This window comes from Cyprinodon variegatus, unplaced genomic scaffold (genome assembly GCF_000732505.1).
Source record: "Cyprinodon variegatus isolate N-32 unplaced genomic scaffold, C_variegatus-1.0 Scaffold45, whole genome shotgun sequence".
Classification (NCBI taxonomy): domain Eukaryota; kingdom Metazoa; phylum Chordata; class Actinopteri; order Cyprinodontiformes; family Cyprinodontidae; genus Cyprinodon; species Cyprinodon variegatus.
The window spans coordinates 750,673-769,995 of NW_015150498.1; the positions used below are offsets into that span (position 1 = coordinate 750,673).

Genomic DNA, 19,323 nt, shown 5'->3' on the forward strand with positions numbered 1-19,323 from the left:
CCATGAACTGGGAGGGAAAAAGCTGAAGCACAATAGGTCACTTGTTTACCTCCTACTTTATCCACATATTTGAGATTGTTTGGGAATGGGGCATTTGCAAGCTGTGCAGATAGTCCCTTTATTGTTGCAATGCAGCACGACATAAAACCTAAAAAATAAAGTGAAAACTCAGCAAGTCATTCATATGCCACGTACTAAAAAAGATGCCAACATGTTAAAGATAATTTAAGACTCAATTTATTGGCAATTAAATTTTAAATACACAAGGTAACAAAATTTAGAAAGCACACCAATATAATTAGTTTTTTTCCTCTTTCTGTAAAACTATTTACAAACTGTTTTGTTTTTTTTCCATAGAAACTGTACAGTCTTCTGTCCACAGAAGGGGTTAGATAGGTCAGCATAAGGCTGAAAGGCCACCAGTGTGATACTGAACTATGAGGTTTCTTTCAATATCAGTGAAGACATAACATTTAAAACATCTTCTCTTCATTCACCGTGTCCCAATCGATGGTTCCACAATGCAAAACGCCAACAAAACCTACAAACCAAGTGTGGAACCCCAGCTGTGGAAGTCATTGACCACATTTTTCTCCCATGTTTTTACACAAAACACTAAAAAAAAAAAAATAAGAAAAAAAAACTGTAAAACAGTCAAATTATCTTTGGAATCCACTGTAATTTTAATAAGCAGACTAGGTCATACTTCCAAAGTTTCTAAGCCTTTTTCATTTTGCCATTTTGGGAGCGGCCGTTCTCGTAGGGAGTGGAGCCATTGCTGGTGCCATTGATAGTTGGGTGGTGATGGATGCCATTACTGCTGCCGTTCTCGTACATTTTGCCGTTTTCGTGGACTTTCCCGTTCTCTTGGTGTTTGCCATTTGTGTATGCCACTGCGCCATTCTTCTGCTGCTTGACTTCCTGTTTAGGCAGCCGCTTCCCCTTCACATAGGCCTGGACCCAGAAGTTGGAGAAGAGAACGAAGAAGAAGGTGCCGTACATCCAGATGAGGTGAATGATGGTGGGGAACTGGTAGTCGCAGCTCTCCATAAAGTAATACTGGGTGGCATGCAGAGAGACCAGGACAAACTGGGTCTGTTGGAGGGGGGAAAAAGAAAATAAGATCAGGGGTAAATTGACTACCGGAACAAACAAATGTCTTAAAGTTACTTTCCGTAAAAGAACAACCAGGGGTTTTCTTACCAGCTGAATGGCAGTCATGTATTTCTTCCACCACAAAAACTTCTGGAAACGAGGTCCAGCAGCAGCAAGGCCATAGTAGAAATACATGATAATGTGGACTGAAGAGTTCACCATAGCGTGGAAAGATCCCATTCCACCTTTTAAGGTAAAACATAAATGTCATTAGACCACTGTTATGTTCGAACCTTCAGTTCGAACCTTCAACCTTACCATAAATAAAACAAGAAAGCCTCACTATCAACACGGCCTTAAGGTTAATCATTGTCTTGGAGCCGTTAAGACTACACTCAAATTGTTACATCTAAAGCAGATAAGACAAGTTTTTTTTGGCAAAACATCCAACAAGACTAAACCCATTGTTCTGGTCTGAAATGCCTAAACTGAACCCCAACAGGGAGGCTTCTGTCTATTCATTAATTATTTTCAGATCAGCTTGATGTGCACTTACCGGGAGCATAGCCGACTCCCCACCACCAAGTCCATGGCATGAAGGAGTGGTGAAAGATGTGCAGGAAAGAGATCTGGCTGTGCTTTTTCCTCAACACAAAGAATATCTAAGGAAACAAACAATTATTATTCACCTTCAAATTAAGCTGATCCACAGATGATCAAAGGAGGGCAACAAGAACTGGACTTACTGTGTCCATCAGTTCAATTATCTTTGAAAACCAGAAGAGCCATGCCACCCGGACCATCTAGAGAAACGAATCACTTTAACAGCGGGTCCAGTTTTATAAAGTCTACATTAAAGCAATCACACCCTGCCTTAACTAGAAGTTCTTGAGTTTTGTGAACGTACCCGTAGAGCCTGAGGACTGTCAGAGGTATCTATTGCATCACATCTCCATGTATATGTAGTAGCCCAACCGGACATCATAAACTGGAGAAAAAGAAAAAAAAAAGTTTAAACATAAAAAAATATTTCTATTACAAACGCATCACATGACACAGATTTTAATAAAGCTCAATTTTTCGAGAAAGTGAAAGATTCTAACCTCATACACAATGTAAATTGACAGAGCAACCAACAGGAAGTTGTAGACGATCATGGGCTCTTTCAGCTGGAAGGGTTTCCGGTTGGCCATAAAGCGAGGTCCCAGGTACAGAATGAAAAACAGGTAGACCGACAATATTGCAGTCATCGGAACAGGACTCTGCATCAACGGGTATTCCTTTATCCGAGGATCTGGATTTAAAAAATAACTTTTTTTAATCAGATGAAGGAAAACAAAAATAACTCCCCTCCTGTATTTCAATTGGTAATTCACCTACCGACTTGTGCCACGAGGTAGTCGTAGATATCCAGGGCGTGAGAGCCCATCTCCTGAAGTTGCCGAAGCATTTCTGTAGTTGTGAACTGTTGAGACCTAGTTATCTGTGGGAAAAAAATAAACATCACAGCAGACTATTAGTTTTCTCTACAAAAACCAATGGAAACCTTTTAATTTTTTTTAACGCATCTGCCCATTACTTTCAGCTTTTACTTGCTGAAATGTTAAGTACCAGTTCTTATTAAAATATATACATATACACATATACATATATATACATATACATATATATATACATATATTTTATTTATTTATTTTTTTTCTTGGCTGAAACTCTACATCAGATATGGCCTGATATGCGAGAGGCGGTGCCACGACCCACATCGCACAGTAAACCGATTGTGTTCAGTAGTCGGGACCCATGGGTTCAAAGACAATATCCAAACTGCTTTCCTTGAATAAATTCCACTGGGAATGAAAAAAAAAACCCTGAAAGTTATGCAACTATTGGTCAAAGAGTTCACAGAGTACCAAAACTCAACCCTGACAATACAATTTCCATGACAAGAACCCCTCCTTGGCAAAGAAACACTATTAAAATGTACAAATACTGACTAGTATTGTTCAGGAACGATGCTGCAGGCTCCAGTTTAAGTTATTGAAAATATATAAAAAGAAAAAAGAAAAAACTTAGGTGGAAGCTGAAAGGTAAAGATTTCCAGGGTGCGGCTTGACCTGAGAAGACCATTGTTTGAAGAACAATCTACAATGTTGAGTTTTCACTGCCCACGGCCTTCCTTAAGCTAATATCATTAGACGATAATTTCTGTATCTGGAATGAAGGTTAGAGCCGAGATAACAGAGTACCTGTAAAGAGGGAGGGGAAGGGAGGATATACATGAGAAAAGAAAAAAATTGCAGGGGAAATGTTATGGAGAAAATGCACCTTGTGTTTTGCCAAACACAATCATGGAAATCTGACAGTAGTTTACTCTTGGTGAAAAGTTTTCCAAATACCAGTCAGTGATTAGCCAAATACGAACATGTACTCCGAAAGCAAAAGATGGAAAAATAATAGTGACACGTTTTTTCCTCATTCCCTTTGTAGCCCTTTCTAAATTTTTCCACTCGTTTATCACCACATTTTGTCAAAACCTCATAAACTTCCTTCGTTACTTCCTGCAAAGATTCCAGGTGAAAGAGTGGCATACCAGACAAATTTGTCAGCTAAGCGACCAGTTTCCTTTTGTTGAGCGTTTTAAAACAAAAACATAAAAAATGGATCAGTGCCAGAGTGCAGACCAAAGCATAGCCACAACACGTGCACGTGCTGATGTTGTATAACAATCCAGAAACATGGCATTTCACACAGCTCTTACATAAAAAGCTGAGGTTGTTTTGGAATCAGTGTTGGGACATTTGGTGAGGCACCTGACATTATGGCAAAACTAATGTCAGAAGTCTTGAGTGTGTCTTGTTCTGGGAAAGAAAATACTGTACAATTTAATCAGAACCCGGTCGAATCCTTTCACCTTAACTGAGCCACCGCTATCCAGAGCAACTAGAAGGTCACTTACAAGGCCTGCCTGGAAGGGAAACTGAGCCATGTGAAGGTTCAGGATAGATTTAAACCCAAAGTTACAGAAAGAGAGGGCAAGTAAGGATTAATGTTTAATGACGTTTGTGTAAACCCCAGTCTGAATTTGATTTAAAAAAATTAGACATAATTTAAGGAGAATTCTTTATAACTATGCAGTAATACTAAGCAATAGTTAATAGTTAAGGGGGAGTGGCAGCCTAGTGGTTAGGCCATTGCACTTGGCTCCAAGAGGTTCTGAGTTCAAGCACCACTCCAGCAGACTGCCACTCTGGGTCCCTGAGCAAGACCCTTAACCCCACACTGCTCCCCGCGCACCGCACAGTGGCAGCTCACTGCTCTCCAAGGGAATGGATTAAATGCAGAGATGATTCAATTTATTATTAGTAGGAGATTGGAGTCAGATTATTATTTTAAACTACAGTTCCTAATTTTAGGTTAAACTACAAAAACTAGCCCTTCACATTCAAATTGAAAAACACAGACCAACAAATCTCATTATACAAAGCAGAAAAATCTTGTAATCGCAACTAATTGAAGAAAAGTATTCTCATTTTCTGAGAGCCAGAAGAAGAAGATAGAAATTCAAAGAAACTGAGACCCCTTTCATTACCAGCCCAAGGAAACCTCTTTAACCATTTCACCCAAATCCAATACAATTCCCTGCCTACAATTTTCATCAACTGAAGGATCAAACAGAACTTTGAGGCTTCAACTTGTGTTAAAGGTTATACACCATATTTTGCCATCCCCCTATACCAGCAGAAGTCGAGATATCTCCACAGGACGACAAGGATTTTCTCATGACTGTGAAAAGGGTGGGGGGGGTATTCCCATGACACAGTGATACAATTTAACTGTGGACATGTGAATATTTAAGCCGCTCAGAGAAAATGCCATCTGTCCTCCATCTCGGTCACCAGCATCAACCCTGAAACTAAAATTCCTAAAACATTTACCATTCATTGAAAAAAAAAGAGAAGTTTGACAGTAAACCGTTGGTTTGTAGCAATGAAGAAAAGGAGGGGTAACTTTTTCCCTCTAGGACAGCCATGTCAATGAATCATAGAGATGGAAAAAAGGAGTTCACGAGTTTGAAGTTAATGATGAACAAAGACTAGAGAAGAACAAGGAAAGAAAAACTCTGGGAAAAAAGGTCACGTATACATAAACGTATACATAAACCAAAAAGAAGAAAATGAGAGCATAATAGACAGCCAAGTCATTTTACCTTCAAATTGAAGTTGAAATACTTACCTTTTTGACAACAGACTATTTTCTTTCCCTTAAATAGAAGCGCCAATCTCCTTTTACGGTTTGGCAAAACCTCGCAGCAGAGTTCAAGTGCAGGAAGGCAGGCAGCAGCAAAAAAAAAAAAAAAAAAAAAAAGAAAGAGAGAAAGTAGCAGAGAGGGAAGAGGAAGGCAAGACGGAGACCGGGTAGGAGAGTGAGAAAGAAAGCTGACAGATTGTGACTGGTACCAGCAGTCTTCCACAAGTCCACACCCTCCCTGACTCACATGGTGGATGAATACCCAGCCTTCAGAAGAAGAGGGAGGGGAAAAGGCAGAGCCAAAGGAAGGAAAAGAGGGAGCGTGAGCGCTATGTGTGAGCGTCCTGTACGTCCGTAAGAGACAACTGGGGTTAGGGGGACATACAGCCCCTTTTTAAACCCACCTTACCAAAACTATTCAAAGTCATGAAATGGATGCATAATCATCCCCTCTACATTAACATGTAGCAGTTCCATTAGCTTTCAATCCCTCTCCCAGTCACACCCTGTACTCCCTGAAACACACTACTCCAGAGTTGCCAGGCAAGTTTCCCCCCCCCCCCTCCGGGTTGGACGATTATATTATTCACATGGAGCGGGCAAGAAATCAGAGGAGACTCTGTTATCATGAAGGGGGCTATTGTTGTGCCTCCTCTGGCCCTCCACCCAGCCAACACCCGTATAGGAAAACTAGCCTCAATTTCTGTCTCTGTTGAGCGACAAGATCATTACCTAAGAGTCCAAAATTTAACAGAAGGGTTAAAGAATATTAAACATTTGCACCACCTTGTCAATTCTGACTCACCAATTTCAACTACAGCTTGATCTTCTTACCTCTTATTTATTATATATATGATAAACAAAAGAGAAGGATATGAAAAATACACTCGAACCAGCAGCTGATAAGGCAAAAGTTTGTTTAGGCATGGATGGAAAAGCGAACGTGGTAAAAAAAAATAACTGCACCAATGCAGACATGACTCATAAGATAATACTTAAAATTCTTCTGCAGGCCTTGCATAACATTTGGCTCTCCTCAAGGAAACCACTAATTCAAATGTCCATGCCACACCCAGCCATGCAAGGCAGGAACATTATCAACAATTACTTCAACCATTTGGAAATACTTAAGGATAATCTTTATTTCAAACTAGTTTGCTGACTGTGTGGAAAAGAATGTCTATGGACAGTCTTAATTTCTTTTTAATTACTATTATGATGACTTGTTGGTTTGATCATTAAAGAGAAAAACAACATGCTTAAGATTTATAAACAGTGTAAGTTTATATTTACAGGTCTATCCATACCCCAACCCTTACCTACCATCAGAATCTATGGTTAGTGAGAAAGAAGGAGTTTACTCGAAAGACGCCCGGATTTTAAAGAATGGGTGGGCTATTTGAGAGGATCTGCAAGCTAAGCTGCAGATTGTTTAAACTAAAATAAGTCCTTTAACATGTTCTACCACTGGAAAGGATCTCATCAGTTCTATCTAGAAGTGTGTCTGAGAATATGGCTCAATCCAAATACATCAAATTGAAAAAGACTGTAAAGCCAAAGCAGATGCACATAACAGTTTTTCATGATAAGTGCTTTCTGAATACTGCTGACAGCAAGGAAGGAGGTAGAAAAGGGAGCCTGTTTGCTTTCCATCATAGTTCCTTTAGCATAGGGAGTATACAACGTTCTAATCTGGTGCCAAGGAGCCATAAAGAATCCCACATTTTTTTCCTGACATGCCGTATAGATGCAGCCACCTCACAGAAATTAGAAATACATTAATACTTAATGTTTACTATATGCGACACATGCAAATGCACACACTCTCATATACTGGTTTGATTTGGTAGACAGCTTCAGGTATTTTGACTAGCATCATCCATATGTATTCCTATCGCTTAATGGTTGTTGGCTTTCTGGATCCAGCACAGTAGTCAGAGTTCCTTTTCTACCCACGATGCAGTTCTTAGCATTAAATGAATGTGAAGGTAAAGGAATAGGAGTTACAACTGGATGTATTCAGATTGAGACTTTATATTATGGTTATATGTGGAATACTTCTGATCCCCCCCATTTCCAGACAAGTTTGTACAGTTAGTCTTATAAATGTCAGAAACCCGATCCCCATAAAGCCCACTTGTTATTGGGGAACAAAAATTTGATTTCTATTACAGGTACATCCACTGTGGTTCTACTGAAAATTTTAATACAAGAGTTCTAGACCACCTAAGAGGATTAGTTCAAAAGAGCTGTGAAGATCCCATCTCCTGGACTTTCCTAAAATTCATGAAATAATTAATCATTTTAACTTTGCAGAACCTTTGGTCAAGTACAGTTGCCAGCAAACTCTAAGCAGGGATTGTGAGATTACTCGGTGTCAACACTGTCTGCAATAGCCCCTGCCAACACCCGCTTTTAACACAAACCTAATCTGGCTCACTACTTCTACCTCAGGATTATGCCTCAAACTTCTGAATTTTACCATTGAAACAACCAGCACTTCCCAGCTTCATTTCCCTGAAATCTTCCTCCCTCATCAAAATACAGTGATGTACCTTCTGATTCTGATCCTGGAGGCTGAACCAGTTACGTAAAACTAAGAAACACAAACTTGTGATCCAGCAGCTTTTGCCACATCTCCGAAGGCTGCATTTTACATAAGACCCAAGCTTTGCTGCAGAATTCAGATGTCTGAAAACGTCATACACGTGAGAGAGTCTTGTAAATAGTCGTAGGTGTTACTGTTTCCAGCCAGGCAGGTTTGACCAAAAGACTTCCACACTAGAGAAGGGGGTGGGGGTAGAAACACTCCAGTGCACTTTAAACTCTTCCCTCTGAATACCAAAGCACACCCAAGAAGAACTCTGTATCAGGTAGCTGCCGCATGAAAAGCTTAACTAAAGACTGTCATCTTGACCTATGAGACCACCACCACCCTCATCTAAAGTCCGTTGGGATGTGTGAGGTGAAAACATCAATGGTGCAGGGAATTATGGCGGTTTAACAGCATTTGTAAACTCTGATCTTATCACATTCAAAAGTCATGCTTATCAGCAAAGTGGCTTGCATTCTGCAAATGCCTGTCTGCGATGCAGAGAAAAAAACAAAAACAAACAAGCAGTTGTAGCTTTGAAAATACAGGTGAGATCTTGATAACAGCTCATTTTCAACCCCCCCCCCCTTTTTTTTCAGTTATGTAATAAAATAATGGACAGTTAGAAAGTTGCAAAGGCATGGGGAAAGAAGAGTTGCAACAATTCGCCCGTCCGTGCAGCACATGCAGCCTGCTTGTTTCCAGCTAGCAGGTAGGGAAAAATAAAAAGAAATAAATTAAAGATATATACCCAATATTAGATTCTGTTCTTGTTGGGCTGGCTTGAAAAATTTGCAAGTACCTTTTAAAAAGTAATCTAAGCAGGAATTAACCTGATTTACATTAGACGCCAATTTCTGTAATAAAAAAGCTCTATCTGGGTGATATATTTTAATTATCAATATGTTTGAATGGGCTGAGAGGGGACAATCATAATTAACAGAAATAAGGCTGGGAAAGATCAGCCTGTGTCTAATCATATAATGCGTTTTAATTTATGAACTATGTTACAACAGATAAATAAATAAGTGGGAAATTGTTCAACCAGTTTAACATGCAAATCCGTTTAAAAAACTATGAATAGTAAGCAAAGCAACAAGAAGCTATTTAGCATTTACAGTTAAACCTTTTATGCATTTACTGTTTAACATTAAGGTGCTTCTATTGGATTTCAAACCAAATAATTACAAATTGGACGGTATATACGATTAAAAAAATACTCAAGTTGCCTGATAGTGAAAAAGGAACTGTAGCACTGGATTGTTTAAGTTTCATCATCGTCACATTTTTTTTAAACGTGATCGCCATTGCCAGGTTTAGCCCTCCAGCTGACATCCTAAGAAAGGGAGTGCAGTTAAATAACTTCTGCAATGTAGTTTCACAAGATTTTTCAAGGCATCACTGCAAAACCCAGGCAGAATTCCCCATCCTGACTACTGTGTAAAAGGTGACCACGTGAAAACTGTTACTGTAAACATACATTATTACATAACAAAAGCAGTCATGCATGTCCAGTAAACCCAGTGGGGTGACATGCTCAAGGTGGAAATATTGCAAACATGGCCTTTGTTCCAGTGGCCAAAGATGGAAGTAGCTTCTCTAATGCGTAGGAGCCGATACATTGGACCTAATCTCATCCTAACTTGTTCTGCAGCCGTGTCCTCAGAAGGCATTTAAAACAGCAAAAGTAGGCATTCTGCACCTGCCCAGCCTGTGCTTCCGACATGCCGTACAACATATTTTCTAAAACAGGAAGTTAAACTGGGATATTTGAGTCATGATCAGACAGAACCGGCTAGGTATACTTTACTTTATCATCACATACACAACAGATAACACTGAGACATCTAGAGCGATATAAAATTTAGCAAGTTCCACATATAAGGCTTTTTTGTTTTGTTTTGTTTGTTTGTTTACACACGAGATTTCCAAAAAAATTGTTAAACATCTGGAGAGAAACTAGCATTTAAGTAGATATTTCAAAGTTTCTCGTTGGAAGCCTGTAGCTATCCTGCTTGTCATCTTTAAACAAAGCATGAAGAAAGAAGACTTATCTAATGAGAACTGAAATATCCCTGGACTCTCACCTGCCTTTAAAACGTGTTGACACAGACCGGAAACAGCAACTCATGTGTTCGCCAAGAGTAAAAAAAAAAAAGAAAGGAAGTTTGCCGATTCTGCCCTAATGAGGAATCAAAGGGATATTCTCGTATATGCAAACAAATACATGTCTTCTATTGAATTTTTATCAGCAAAAAGAGCATTCTGAATTATAATATATTTAATGATTAGAAAAATTCATAGAAAAAGGTTTGAGCCCAGGCCAAAGGGCAATTGGACAATAATGACCTGACTGGTGCATCTCTGATTTTTTTTTTTAAACAGAAAAAAGAGGAATAGAAAACTGATGTAGTACTGTTTGATTCTAATATGCACAATAAATTTCAAAGTGATGGTATAAAAGTGTTTTACGGAAGCAGTTATGTTCATGCATGTTGGACTTCAGGCATGCATGCAAGAGGGAAGATAAAAATAGCACTCACTAATAACACAAAGCATGGATTAAAGCAAAGAAAAAAAAAAAAAAAAAGCAATAAGGTTTGATCACCAGACCCCTCCACAGTCACAAGCCCTCCTCCTCCAGGCTGAGGAATGCTGCTAAACTTGTTGGGGGACCGACATGCTAGCATCCAGTGTCTCTGCATTGTATCGGGTGGGCGGAGAGTATCATCCCAAACTTCAAGTATTCAGACCATGCCTACTGATGAACACCAACCTCATTCTCTTCTCTCTTCCCCCCCTCCTGCCCTTCCTTCTCCTTTCTCTCCTGGTCTCAGCGAGGACTCAGATTACTGTAACTTTCCACAGACAAAATTAACTGGTTCAGGTTCATTCAAACCTGACAGTCACATTAAAAGACGAGAAGAATGTGTTTACAGTAAGCTATTTCAGTCTGACTACATGCCAGGTCAGAAAGTGAACACTTCTGAGGGAGATCTCGGAGGGAGAGGATAATTATCTAAGCCTTGCATTTAAAGAGCAAACCAGTGTATAAACCAACCTGGTAGACAGGTCGGGATTGTGCAAGATTTGAACATGAGCGGAATGAAGCCCTCCATGTATGTCAAGATCAACCAAAACGCAGAACAAATAATTATAAACAAGTTAAAAGCTGTTATGGGAACAAACAGCCAAGTTCTAACGTTGATCCTTTATCAAATACGATAAAGATAAGAGGATTAGTTTTTAGCGTACATTTTCATCCATCATAGTTTCCAACACAAAGTTTTTATTATCTGACCTTTGATCTAATTTTTTTTTTTTTTCAATAATGAATGATCAAACTGTTCAAACACACACACCTAAGTGGAATTTGCCCTTGCTGGCAGCTAGAACTTCCTTATAGATAAAAAGAACAGCAAAAATTTAAATAAAGGGATCATAAGGGCTCAAAACAACAGATTGCCACGCTACAATTTCCCCTGTACTGTTAGGCTCCTTCAGTTTATAATCCATCATTAAAAACTGTACGAATCGTCAACTGTTCTAATCCATGGAAAGTTTGTAAGGTCCCTTCATGATCAACCAACCCAGGCCCTGGCCCCCTTTAGCTAATCATTGGCCACCCTTGCCAGGTGAGCTGCACATAATGAGCCCCCCCCAGAACAAGCAGTTCCCCTCTAAAACAGAGGGGGGCAGCTGGAACACTCAAGTAGTATGCCCTAACTAATTTGACAAATTTTTAGTACATCAACTTTAAACTGACAGCAAAACTAGAGTTATTAATTACATCAAGGTAATAACATTAAAGAATGCAGAATTTATACTCTTCTTAAAACAGCTTGCAAATTATGGCGAAGAAAGAACAGCTGCTCAACACATTTAATGTGTATATAATGCAGAACCGTAAAGGAGTAATTAAGAAACTAGATGTATTAATGTATGCCTTTTTATCACCTAGGGCTTCATGAAAATAAAATTCACCTTGAGTGATTTTCATGGGAAATATGCATGTTGTACTCAATTCATTTTCCTGTGTGATAAGTGTAGACTAACCCTAAACAGGTTCTGGGAACCGTACATTTTCAGCCACCCTACAGAAATATTTTTGGCTATCTTTTCAGGCCTGTCACAGTAATATAAATTCTTCTGGATGATATACTGTTCAAGAAACGATTGCAATAGACGGAAATATTGCCATTTGGATTTAATCCAAATTAATACTGTAGTCATGTTGAGCTTTGAAACTAAAGCAATCTCCATTTCTCTAACTCTCCAGTGTTTCTCTGGCTTGCTACAGTCAGAGTCACAAGGCTCTCATGCTACGATTGCTATGTTAGGGAGAGGATAAGGGGAGGTTCGAGCGGAGAGCAATGCGCCGGGGTGAAGAATTTTGTCATCAAAAACTTTTTTTTTTGGTTGAAAGATTGGGAGACACAAGGAAAACAAACACCCATGCAAATATAATCTGGACTCACTTATATGTATAAAGCTGTTCAAGCATTGTTTATTATGGCTGAGCCTACTGCCACTTCAACCAACTTGCGAACAGGGATTTTCAAACAACGCTGTGCACAGAAAACATATCTTTTTTTCCATTTTTATTCATTAAATGAATCATAATTCATTTAATGCTTGTGAAGTCATAACGAGCCAAATACTGGAGGAACCGCAAGTTGTTTATTATTTTTATTTTAGGGTGAGAACACCCCCCTCAACAACAACAAAAAGAAAAAGAACATACTAACTGTATTTGGAAATGAAATTAGATGCATCTAAGAGTATAATAATATATTATCTTGCAATCTTTATCATAGTATTGCTATACACGGTATCAATTGAGCAAAGAGTGCAACGCGATTAAGAAACTACAACAAGATCAGTTCTTCTAAAAACAAGGTACAAAAGAAAAACATCAAACCGCTTTAAATCCTGACATAATGTCATGTTGTCAAACAATTGGACAGTACTTCCTCCACTGGATTTTTTTTTGCGAATGACCGACCTGTAAATGATCAACATTTACCAATTTAAAGACCAACGACAGAGACTTAACAATACATAAGCCCTTGTCTGAAACGTTCATAAAAGGCACTGTAATAAATTAATCCATCAACCAAACAACCTTTAACCACCACTGATCGTAAAAGCCCATCCTTATTGGTTTAAGCTGGAAATACGTCATAAAAAATTTGCCTGAAAAGCAGTCAGATGATGTAAGCTTTTGGTTATCCCTTTCTAACAGATCTATACCAGACCTTAAGCTAACTAACCAGCCAACGCCGGGCCTTAAGCAAAGAACAGATGTTTACCAAGGGCTGCCATTATGAAGGCACCTACTAGCAGCTAAACACAGAACACCCCTCTGTCATAGTAGGATCAGAAAAGGTTAGAGCAAACTGGGCATCAATAAGCTAAATAATACACCTGAAAAAATGTCTGACAATCTTTTTAGGCTTTTACTCATCAAAATGACACTAAGTGGACCAACAGGAAGAGACTGATTAACTAAGGAAACTACCACAAAAGCTCAAAAACTACAAGAAGTGACAACAAATATTTTTGGCAAGAAAAAGGTCAGGATTAGTTCCTACCCTGTTGTCTTTCACTTCGCCATCTGCTCTCAGGTTATTAATGCAAACCCTTCAGAGAGGATGTTGACATTGGAGGCTGATGCGATAACAGACAGTAACACAGAGGAGATGGTAACAGCACTGGCACTGTGTTGACATTACCCACAGGGCTGAGATATGGGCTGGTCGACCTTGAGACCATCTTGTCCTCACAACCATTAGTTAGAGATTATGTTTGCATTGTCAACAGTCTGTTAGGGACCCATAATCTGACTCAGCGGACAATCAGACAAAAACAAAAAGGCATCACTGATAACCAGCTGAGGAACGCATACTGTACCACACCTTGTTCCTTTTTTTGCCCTTCCTTTAAACAGAAAAAAAGCTCACATAACATTATGCTTAGTTGAAAAAGGTTAGATTACTTCATAGATTAATTTAGGAGTATTTTTTTTTCTATCAGTAACATAAAAGGGAATTGAACAGCTTCAGAGAGAGAAAAAAAAATCTACAAAACATAAAGAAAACAGGACATAAAGGTAAACTGAAAATATGGCGATCCAATTAGAAAAACTGAAATGGCACTATGAAGAAATATTTCTGTATGATTTTCTTAAGCTGGCAAAACTGTAGAAATGGTTAAGATCAAAATGATTGTTGGCAGTTGGGCTGAAACAATTAAGCGGATCAATCTCAATTAATCCATTGTTGAAATAATCATCAACTAATTTAGTAATCGAGTAATCGTTAACTGGAGTGTAGAGACTGTAAAACGTCTCTTTACCTGACTGTAGCAACCCACCCTAAGCTGCAATTATACCAAAAGTGTAAAACAATATGAGACATTTTCCATTTAAGATTAAAATATTTTTTTAACTTTCAATAAGCCCTATCAAGAACTCCTCAAGTGGAAAAGTTTTAGTTTCACTAGATTTAATTTCGTAAAAAGTGTTTTTTTAAAGAAATCTTTTGCTATCATATTATTAATTGAAAAAATAAACAAATTAATCGATTTGCAAAATAATCGTTGGTTGCAGCCCTAGTTGCAAATTTGTCTATGCTGTGCATTTATTTCGTCACTTTACAGGTAAATGAGCAAGCTAATGTGACTGGCCAAAAAAAATGCCTACAATTGACCGATAGGTAATTTTAGGGGACAATATCTAAAAAAAAAAAAATTATTGTAAACACTTTAAAAGCAGGAAAAAAAACAACAAAAAACTAGTGGCTTCTCTAAAATGAAATCAAACCTCTTCTACTTCTTCTTTTTTATTATGGTGGACCGCAAGCAACTTTAAGGTGCATACCGCCACCTACTGTACATGAGTGTGTAGCAACGTTACTTTACATCAAATTCTAGTTTTTATTTGCATTCTGTAGATAAATAAAGAATGCTTTCCTAAATCTGTTAATATCCTTTATATTTCCTCCATTTCCCAATATTCCTTTAAGTTTCACAGTTCATCAATACATGTTCTACATTTTCTTTTTCTCCACATCCTTCACATTTATCATTATTTTTCCTCCCTATTGAATATAAATTGTCATTTAAATAGGTATGACCCACTCTTAATCTAATCATTATTAAAATCAAACCTCAAAAAGGAAGTCCAAAGTCTATTATCCAATGGCCTCATAGGTAAAAAAATATATATATATAATAATAAATTATATATAAATATTTTTTTTTACTGCCTTGAGTTATGAATAGTCTTACCTTAGATGATCAGAAGAAAGAAAACCAACAATTATCCTTTAAACTAACAGAAACTTCCTTCACATCTTCTCACACTGAACTGATCTTCGTCATCACGTTCTCCTCTTCATCACCTCCACTACATTTACAAACAATATTGTTCCCTTTAAAGTACAGCAGCCACTCTACACCTGTCAATGAGACCAATTGTTCACAGCACAGCTGCAGAGCACAGGTATTGTCGACAGTAACCAGAACAATTAGTTTGAATAAACAAGCGAATTGACATGCAAATAAAAAATAAACATCCTGACAGCAGCATGAACCCTCTCACACCGATCCGTGGTCATTTAAGTTAAAACTACCTTTATATCAAAGAGTGTTTCAGTTTAAATAAAATAGTCTAATTATTTCTTTAAAAACCAACAGTCGTCTTTAACGCCCTCTTCTTTTTTTCTTTTGACCTGAAAATCTCCCCTGATAACTAACGGTTTTTTTTGTTTTGTTTTGTTTTGTTTTGTTTTTTTGTCAGTAAGGTTTAAATGTGTGTGAAACTGTTTGAGAAATGTTACTCACAGTTATTATTTTGTTTTTGCCCGGTCTGGTGAAAGCTGGCAGACAGATGGAGGAAACGCGTGTCGCTGTGAAGTTCAATGCGCTCAGCTTCCTCTTCCTTTCCGTTTAAATCTTCCTCTCGGACCAACCCTCTGAGGGAGCAGCGAAGGTGGAGCCACCCGGTGACTCATCGGCCGAATCAGGCATGTTGAAATCAAAACTCATCAGATTCTGACATATGTCACTTTTCCAATTTCCTGTTACCCCTAAATAGAATGCTGTTGTGTTTGACGGAATCCCCAGTGGGTCATTAAAGCTTTTATCATCTTAACCCACATGTCAAATTAACTCAGTGCAAAGTTTAGATCCAAACTCCATTGTCCTTTTATAAGTAAGAAAACAACCAACAAAAGATTAAGAAATAATCTATAACGAGACGTTGTGTTTTTAGCCAGATTGTATATTTTATTGGTCAAACACTTTTGAAAATATAAATTGGAAACGGACTTGGTTGCTCCTTAAAAAATACTTAATAAACAATAAAGTAAGAGAAATTTCTTATAAAATTATTCCTAATATTTATCCTGTTAAAGCATTTTTTTTAAAACAGATATAAATGGGATTTGGACCCAATGTGTACTTTTTTGTAAAAATAATGAAGAAAAGCTTATTAATCTTTTTTGGGGGATTGTAATTATACCAAAATATTCTGGAGAGATATGTCAATTTTTTTTTCATAAAAAAAAAAATCTTATGTGAATTTGCTAAAACAGAGTTTTTATTTGTTATAATTTTTTTTTTATTATTTATGGTAAATATCATAGTCACACCTCCAACTATTTACAACAAAAACCTAATTTCCAGATTTTAGTATCTTCTATTAATATCTATATAGAATCCTTAAAATTAAGTTTAAATTCTAAATCCATGCAAATTCTAACTGCCCTAAAAGAATTATATATACCCTCAAGCAGATTAGATTTGATTTTGACATTTTAAAATAATAGTTCTGTTCTGTAAAACCCTTTGTTGTTCATGTATGTTCTTTTTTGCAATAAAAAAAATAATCAAAACTGATCAGTAGGAAATTATGTCTTTATTTTGATGTTATGCAGAAGTGGAAAATAAATGTCCAGATTATTCTACCTATAGGGGTGTTATAAAGGGAAATTAGGTAAAACCAAAATACCAAAATGAATTTTTTATTATTTTTTATTATCCTAATTAATGTAATTTTTTCATATTATCCATTTGTTTTTGTTTTTTTGTTTTTTTTTCACTTGTCTGATTGTAGTTGAGGCCAAATAAACTGAGTGTTATTTTTTTTTTTTTAACACATTCAAAAAAACAAAGCGAGAGTCCGGTTACCTTTCAATTTAAGCCTAGTTAAATCTGAAAAACTCACACGAAGAGAAAAGACAATTAGGAGAAATTTATTGATACATTGTCTTTGGCGCTCAGACCTCGGCAGGAAACACAGCGCTTTTGATAGATATGCATGACCAGGAGCAAAGAATAGGGCTGTTTCCCCCCCCCAGGCCTGAAACTGGTGGTGGAGTGGAGATGGATGAAGTTGGTCAGTCTGTAGACTGCTGGTTGGCGAGAGGGTATGCTGAGCTTTATGGGGAGATCCAGTGGACTGCGTGAGCTGATACTAGAGCTTCACTCAGGGACCAGGAAGATGGAAGTCCAGTTGGATAACACAGGTTGAGAGAACCTTTCCATGATGAGCAAGCATAGAGCGACAGTGGAGAGGAAAAACTCCCTTTTGGGAAGAAACCTCTTTTGCCGGACTAGTTGAGATGAGACAGGGAAGAGTCCGTAAGGAATGACACTCTGATGAAGCTTTAGCTATGATGGTGGAGGAGGGGCTGGAGGAGCAATGTGTTTCTTCATTTGAACTTCCGTCTAGGCTCCATTTGTGGTTGCCATGACTCGAATGACTGAGAAATTGCACAGGCAGTTTGACAGGTCTTAGTGGATTTGCTCATTGAAAACGGATAAAAAATAAATGCTGCATATTTGACCTTCTTTCCTATGAACAGTAAATTATTGTTAACAAAGATATGTCCTGACAATCCTGAAGAGACAGAAACAACAAAGGAATGTTTGTGGCTGTTTAAAACATTTAAAATATTTAATAAGATAAAAGTATTAATTCTCTCAAAGTTGCAAAAACATTTTTCAAAAGTGCAGGGGGAAAAACTGTATTGATCGCTTATAACAACAGTTGGGGGTGAATAGATAAAAACTAAAAAGTTCAAATATAAAATGTTTGGATAGACATATGAAGTAATGAGTAACTGTTTGACTATAATGTCTGATTTTGTTTCAAGGAATGCTTTGGTTAAATATACATAAATCCCAAATAAGCTTAATATAGTAATTTATTATCATACTAATTCTGTTTGAGAGAATATAAACATCTACAACATAAATTAAAGAACACGGGGGAAAAAATCAAGAAAAAAGTATGAGAACGATTACCAATATATTCTTTTAACAGCAAAAATATATCTACTGATAATATTTACAGTATAGAATGTATTTACTTGGCTTTGGCAAAGCAGGTTGGGAAGCAGGCTCAGTAGATATTGAATAATGTTAAAAAATGTCAGTCTGTGTATGTTTTATTACTCAGATCTTTTCCATAAAGGTTTGCTGGTTTCCCTTTTACTGCCAGAATAGTCCTGATCTTTAGGCTCTGCAAGATCCCTGCAAAGTCACTGTGGTGTCAGGCACAGAGATGTTTACAGCAGGACCTTCATGTACTTGAGGTTCTGAGATGAGGGCTTACATGGAACAAACTTTCTCTATTGTATCTCATGAACACCCGTCAAAAGTCAGATTTTTTTGTGATGCACTGCCATACAGTTAATTGGGCCTCAATGATTCCTGTCCAAATCTTTACATGTTCATGTTCATATTTGCCTATTGCATCACCTTTGACAACATATTGTTCCCTTACCGGATATGTCCCACCCACGACAGGTGCCTTGCAACAGAGATAATTGGCTTCTTTACCCTTCAGTTGAAAAATTCTCAGTCAGGATATTTACCTACACTTAGGTGTTGAAAATTCAACACCAGTGGTCCTATAAAGTCATAAAGTGACATCATTTTACTCAGCTGAGATCTTCAAAATCTTATGGGAAAGCTCCCAAACAGAAAAGTTTTAGCGCTACTGATATCTGTGAGGATTCTCAGTCATCCATGTAATGTATTTGGCCTTTTCAGGGGCAGGCAGGCTGAAGAGGCCAAATACAGAAACAGGTCAGGACCAGGCAAACGGAACACTATAAGTAACTATCGAAAACTCTACACCAAAGGCTCAAGAATAATCTGGCACTGATGGCTGGGACCAAGGAGTTTAAATAGAAGCAGGAGCACATGGAACATATGAGCAGTAATGAGAAACAGGGAAGAGCTAGAAAGGTGAATGAAATTAACAATTAAGCCAGCCATCAGCACCAAAATCATGGAAATATGTTGATGAAGCAGAGAAACAATATCATCACTTTTTTATGATTTGAAAAGGATAGAAATGTAAATTAGATACATTA

At 37.6% G+C, this 19,323-nt stretch overlaps 1 protein-coding gene across 2 annotated transcripts; it reads right to left on the bottom strand.

The window, feature by feature from the left end:
• Positions 1 to 343: 343 nt before the first annotated feature.
• On the bottom strand, positions 344 to 15,920 carry LOC107081984 (elongation of very long chain fatty acids protein 1-like). Of its 2 annotated transcripts, none has more exons than XM_015370384.1 (8): positions 15,782 to 15,920; positions 2,476 to 2,578; positions 2,199 to 2,389; positions 2,003 to 2,083; positions 1,842 to 1,898; positions 1,652 to 1,757; positions 1,204 to 1,340; positions 344 to 1,095 (listed from the first exon to the last, which is right to left on the bottom strand). In XM_015370384.1, exons 2-8 carry the CDS (start codon positions 2,543 to 2,545, stop codon positions 718 to 720), a joined length of 1,020 nt encoding a protein of 339 aa, XP_015225870.1. In that variant the 5' UTR covers positions 2,546 to 2,578; positions 15,782 to 15,920; the 3' UTR covers positions 344 to 717. The 2 variants fall into 2 exon arrangements, with proteins under 2 accessions (XP_015225870.1, XP_015225868.1); XM_015370382.1 differs by lacking the exon at positions 15,782 to 15,920 and adding an exon at positions 5,329 to 5,485.
• Positions 15,921 to 19,323: the final 3,403 nt, after the last annotated feature.

What these genes read in the sequence shown, in the direction of transcription:
- LOC107081984 (XM_015370384.1), bottom strand. Translation starts at nt 2,545, where the DNA reads ATGCTTCGGCAACTTCAGGAGATGGGCTCTCACGCCCTGGATATCTAC. An exon ending in CTACCTCGTGGCACAAGTCG is followed by an intron (nt 2,390 to 2,475) that starts GTAGGTGAATTA and finishes TTTTAAATCCAG; the next exon opens with ATCCTCGGATAAAGGAATAC. An exon ending in ACATGACTGCCATTCAGCTG is followed by an intron (nt 1,096 to 1,203) that starts GTAAGAAAACCC and finishes CCCCTCCAACAG; the next exon opens with ACCCAGTTTGTCCTGGTCTC.